Below are 6,323 nucleotides of genomic sequence, written 5' to 3'. Positions count from 1 at the left end.
TTGGTTGGTGATAGTTGGCCAGATGAATTCATATGATCAAAACTGGGTCTCCCTAGACCCTATCTCCTACAATTTTCACCATATGAAAATTATTCCAATAGAAAACTTACTCTAAATTACATTCCAAACAACTTTCATGTTGAGCCCTAGAGCTAGTTTTGCTTGGAAAATCATTTTCTATGTTGAAACATTATAGGACATTTTGTCTAAACCCTAATTTTAAAGTCAACTTCCCAAGGCCATAACTTGCTCAATTTTTATGAGATGAAAGATTTCCAAGTTTCACAATCAAATTCAATGTTTCTAATTCAACTTTGATGTTTGAAGTGGGAGATAATTCAATTTTTTTGAGCATGTGATATGAGGTTACATTATAGGTCACTTTTGACCTATACCATTGATCAAGTGATTTTTCCAAACTTCAAAAATGCATAACTCTATCATTTCAAATCCAAATGACATGAAATTGGTGACCATTTTGAAGTTATTTTAGAGATCTACAACTTTTATAAAGACACTTTTCTCATTTGAAGTTCATATTAAAAGTTAAGCAAGGTGGAATATTGAGACATATGGCTTGACACTTAGAAAAATTTTGATATGTAAAAAATTTCCAAATTTCCACCTCAAATTTCTTCAAGTTACAAACTCCAAATTAAAAAGTGTTGAACATGAAAGTTATTCCTCTTGATCTCACCTTTCTAAAGAGCTCAAATTCGTTCATTTTGGACAAGGAATGCATAGGCTGCGCATGGCATGAACATGGTGTCATCACTTGGCAAAGATCAAACTTCAAATCAAAATGTACACTTGCCTTGCAATCCAAGCTGAATTCAGACTATCTCACACTCATTTGTGGACTTATGGAAATGATTTTATGGGCCTATGCGCGCCTATGCATCCATGCATCATCAATGACCAAATTTGGAAAGTGATTTCAAGTGTGCAAAAAGCAATGGATTCAACTATAAATAGAGCCTCATATGCTCAGCAATGAACACACATTTGCGCCAGCTTTGATCCCCCAGCTCTAACCCTCACATTGCAAAGGATAAATCTGAGAAATTCATTTGAATTTGAGGTTGAATTTCCACTGTTTTGAAATTCAAATCTCCAAGAATCCATAGCCTTTTGAGCATTCAATCCTTCTTCTGCAAGCAAGTGGAGTGAGATCAAGCACGAGCAAGAGCAAGATCAGTTGAATCCAGACCTCCATTGAAGGTATTTTCCTTAAATTTTGATCTCTTCGATTCTCTCTAATTCTTGCTCAATTTTATTGATTCTTTGGTTGTCTGAAGTCCTACCAATGTAGGCAAGAAGATTGAGTTGCTTAGAGGCCAAATCGAAGCAACTCAGTTCATGTACCTCAAATTTCAACTCCATGTATCTCTCAATATACTTGGAGTTAGAGGGAATTGAGGCTAGATTCAAACTCAGTGTCATTTTTACTTTGAAATCATGTCCTTGTTTTTAATTTTGGTGATGGTTGAAGGTGGACCAGTCCGGTGAGGTCCACTGGAGAAGAAGACCGGAGCTACAGCTCCGGCCATGCGCTGGAATGTCTCACAGCCACAAGATCCATCTAATTTGTTTTAATCACGATCGTTCCTTTTGATTACCAATGTTATGGCGCGCTGACTCATGTGCATAGTGGAACGCGTGTTTTGATCCACTTGATCTGCCACCTCAATTAATGAGGGAGATCAAGTGGTCCACGTTTTTTTTCTGATATTTTAATTTTTATTTTATTTGCTTTATTTTCAATAATTCATATTAAGTTTAATATTAATCCAAAAGATATGGGACTTTCACCAAATATTTTCAAATATTTTCCTCTTTCATATTCTGAATTAAAATTATTTTTTGGATCATTATTAATATTTTTAATGAATTAATTGATTTTGCATTTGTTTTTAATTGTTTAAAAATATTTTTAAATGTCCAAAAATCATAAAAAAATTTCTCCAAGGTCCTTTGACCTTGTTTGACCTATGATAAATCTCATGGTCATTTCTTTGGTGTTTTGATGAGATTTTAGGAATTGGACTAACCATATTTAATTTAAATGCACTATTTTAGTATTTTTAATTTGATTAAATGCCAAATAATTTTGTTGACCAATTGTGATGACTTGTTTATGTTTGACTCTTGTTGTTGGGCCTTGGTCAAGGTTGATTTGACTTTGTCAACTTAATATCATTGGATTTAGGGGATTGATGGAATGTACATTCCATCTCCCAAAATGAATGAATGATATTAATTTGGTAAAAGTCCTCCTTTGACCAATTTGTAATTTCATCCATTCCCCTCTCACTTCATCCCCTTCCCCTTCTTCATTCATTCATTTCATTTGGCCTATGACATCTCAAAATCCTAAGGCTAGTTGATTGAAAAATCAACATAAGTATGGATGAGATTAGGCTACCTCTTTTGCATCTTCTTTTTTGTGTGTGGTATGTTTCATGAGTATAGTCTATTATACTATGTCTCTAACATGCATTAACACCAAAATTCTATTGCCTGACCTCAAATAGTCGTGACTTCTACATAAGTCCAATTACGATTGCTTAACATAGTGCTAAATTTGTGATATAAAAGGCATAAGCATTCTAGTTAGTGAGATTGTAAGTCTCCCATCTTTTATGGTATTGTGTGAAAACTTGGCCTTCTTTCCTTCCTTTGTAAGATGTTTTGGCTCAAGGATTCATGCTTGTGATAAGTGGGTTGAGTGTTCTCCAAAGAATGACTTCAAATTAAAAAGCAAAAACCAAGCAATACTAACTTCTAACCTATTAACTACTAACTTTTAAATTCAAGCCATTTACTTTAATGCCATTTAATTTTTGCTTTTATTCATTTGTCATTGTTCATATCATTCTAATTGTTTGTGTTAATGCAATTTTCACTTTGTCCATTTGGACCATATTGTGTGATATATTCTGTTTGTGTATACTTTGCTTGTTTGTGTGGTCTTTGACCATTAATGTGCATAATAACAACAAAAACCCTAAAAAACTTTTGTGTGGACTGTTGGCTTGATCTTGGGCAAATGGACTTAGAATTTGGGCAACATTCCTATGCTAAAGGACTTGGCCAATGCCAACTTATTGAGAAACCAGGTGCTTGCAATTTGAAACTTCATCTGATACATCATTCAAGATCTTTCTAAGTTCATCTGCAACATGATCATTGTGAAGCTGTTATTTTGAACCTGTGAAGTTGTTATTTTGAACCTATTACTTTAATAAGACATTGTCAATTTAAAGTATCAAAGACTTTCTTGATGTTTATCTTCAAAATCATTCTACCTCTAAAAGATTTTTTGCCCAACATATTAATGACTTCTGAAATAATCCTAATGCACTCATAAATATGGTTGCTCCTAATGAAGCCCTCTTGGTGTTTTGAAACAATTTTAAGAGTTAAGATGACCAACATGTATGCAATGATCTTAGTTATGATTTTGAATTGAAATTTAAAAGTGCAAAAGGTTTATATTTTTCTATAGAATCTACTCTATGATATTTAGGTATTAAAGTTACACAAATCGAATTAATATTAAAAGAGATTTAATCTTGTTTAAAGAATTGATTTATTGAAAAATATCAGAACTTGGAGCAAAATTATTATCTATACACTACGCCAAAAAGGTTTTTTAACAGCGCATCTTAGACAGCGCTTTTAAAAGAAAGCGCTGTCTAAGGTTAAAATAAAAATAAAACACGGAAAATGTTCTAAAAAAATAATGAAAGCGCTGTCTAAGGGGGAGTCTTAGACAGCGCTTTTAGAAAGCGCTGTCTAAGACCCCCCCTTAGACAGCGCTTTTAGAAAGCGCTTTTAAATATAGACCTTAGTCAGCGCTTTTGAGAAAGCGCTGTTTAAAGTCTTTCAATTAAAAAAAAAATTAAAACCAAAAGCGCTGTCTAAGGTGGGGGTTTAAAAAAATTACACAACACACTCTTCCTCTTTAACCCTTCCACTCTTTCACACCGTTCCACGCTTTCTCATCTCAAATCCAAACCCTATTCCCATTCCCGAAGAGCTTTCTTCTGCAACTGCACCGCTTCTACTCCCACTCCCTCAAATGACCAACCCTTTCTCCTCACAACCCCTCTCTACTACGTCAACGCTCCTCCCCATATGGGTAGCGCTTACTCCACCATCGCCGCCGATGCCATTGCTCGCTTCCAGGTACACCCACCCCTCTTTCGTTAAACTGGTATCCAATTTGATAACTGTGATTCAATTTGATTATTGTTATTGTTGCATTTCATTATACAACGCTTATTGGGAAAGAAAGTGATATTCATTACTGGAACTGATGAACATGGTGAGAAAATTGCAACTGCTGCTATGGCCCAGGGTTCCACTCCACCTGACCATTGTAATCTCATTTCACAAGCTTACAGGACGCTTTGGAAAGATGTAATTATTCACCCAAGTTTTTCTATTTTTATCTATTTAGTCCCTCAAATTTGCGAAACAACAATTTACTCCCTTAATTTAAGATAAATATTCTTGTTGGTGTATATTGTTTTTTATGGTTTTGTGGTAATTGCAGCTAGATATTTCGTATGACAAGTTCATTAGAACAACTGATAGCAAGCATCAAGCAATTGTAAAGGAATTTTATTCGAGGGTGCTTGCCAATGGTGACATTTACCGAGCTGATTATGAGGGAATTTATTGTGTCAGCTGTGAGGAGTATAAGGTTATAGCTCTTAGATTGACAGTTTTTATTTTTTTAATTTTGTTGTCTTTCTTTAAGTTTCTCATCTTAGTTTCATACTTTTACTTTAAGAATGTATTGCTATTTGACAGTTTTTATTTTTTTAATTTTGTTGTCTTTCTTTTAGTTTCATCTTAGTTTCTCATCTTAGTCTCATCTTAGTATCAAGACATTGCATTGTTGGACACAAAGCCATTTGGCAAGGTAAGTTCTTAAATACTACTACAACAGAAACTTATCTTAACTTAAAAGAAAAATAAACCAGAAACTTAATTATCTACTATTTTGCAGGCATTAGTACTTGATGGAAAGCTTCAGAGTGCAGAAACAGATGAATTTATCTACCATGAATGTCTTGTTCATCCAGCTCTTCTTCACCACCCTATGTACATCATCTCTATCTTGCTAAGTTTAAACAGCACTAAAACTTATTTTCATTATCTAATTTTAATTCCATTTTGTAGGCCAAAAAATGTTTTCATTATGGGTGGAGGAGAAGGGTCTACTGCAAGGGAACTTCTCAGGCACAAGACTATAGACAAAGTTGTAATGTGTGACATTGATGAGGTATGTTACCTTTCGTTTATTTTTTTTTTATTTCTTTCAATCTCAAGTGGTTTAAACTTAATGTGTAAATGTTGATGGAAGCAGGAAGTGGTGGAGTTTTGCAAATCATACCTAGTTGTAAACAAGGAAGCTTTCCATGATTCGAGACTTGAAGTCGTCATCAATGACGCGAGGTTATTTTTGCTACTAAGATTAATTTGATATTGCAGACATTATGATAATGATCGGTTCTAAATTTTATACTTGTGATATTGCAGGGCTGAACTAGAAGGCAAAGAAGAGAGGTATGATATAATAGTTGGAGATTTGGCTGATCCAATAGAAGGAGGTCCTTGCTATAAGCTTTACACTAAAGACTTCTATGAACTCAGTCTCAAGCCAAAACTGAAGAAAGGTGGAATATTTGTGACACAGGTAAAGTCGTGGAGAATATAATTGTATCGATAATATATATTAAAAACTCGCTAGAGTGAAAGAAATAGAATTCATGATTTGAAATTGTTGTTGTTATTCCTATAATGCAGGCAGGGCCTGCTGGAATATTCAGTCACACAGAAGTTTTCTCATGTATTTACAACACCTTGAGACAAGTTTTCAAGTGTAAGTATTTGTTTAAGTAAAGTTATTAGTATAATTCTAATTAAAGCTCTAATTAAGTCAAATTAAATTAACCTTCTTTTTTCATGTTTGCAGATGTGGTGCCTTATTCAGCTCATATCCCATCTTATGCTGATATTTGGGGATGGGTCATGGTAGGTTTATAACTATTGATGATCAAATTTCAATGTTTTGACAAGTTTTTAATACCGAAATGATTGGACAACATACCCGGATATGAAGGTCCTAATTGACACGTAAGTGAGAATGTTCAAAAATTTTCTTAGTTTATGTGAATTGTTCTAATTGCTTCATTTTTATTTTATTAGCGTCCTACAAGCTTTTCGGGCCCAACGAGATATCCAAACCTCAAGGAGGGGCGCCAACTCCATTACATGGATTAAAGTGGCGGTATATTTTTAATTACCAC

The 6,323-nt window shown here is 34.1% G+C and overlaps 1 protein-coding gene across 1 annotated transcript; it reads left to right on the top strand.

Annotated features, from left to right (window-relative positions):
• Window positions 1-4,873: 4,873 nt before the first annotated feature.
• On the top strand, window positions 4,874-6,075 carry LOC127119655 (thermospermine synthase ACAULIS5). The gene is made up of 7 exons (XM_051049929.1): window positions 4,874-4,933; window positions 5,021-5,115; window positions 5,194-5,296; window positions 5,381-5,469; window positions 5,554-5,710; window positions 5,821-5,896; window positions 5,990-6,075. Coding segments are annotated over exons 2-7 (498 nt in total). The 5' UTR covers window positions 4,874-4,933; window positions 5,021-5,113; the 3' UTR covers window positions 6,061-6,075.
• The last annotated feature ends 248 nt before the right edge of the window (window positions 6,076-6,323 follow it).

Source organism: Lathyrus oleraceus, chromosome 2 (assembly GCF_024323335.1).
Source record: "Lathyrus oleraceus cultivar Zhongwan6 chromosome 2, CAAS_Psat_ZW6_1.0, whole genome shotgun sequence".
Classification (NCBI taxonomy): domain Eukaryota; kingdom Viridiplantae; phylum Streptophyta; class Magnoliopsida; order Fabales; family Fabaceae; genus Lathyrus; species Lathyrus oleraceus.
The sequence above is the reverse complement of the archived record's forward strand: the minus strand, read 5'-3'. Positions and strand labels throughout refer to the sequence as shown.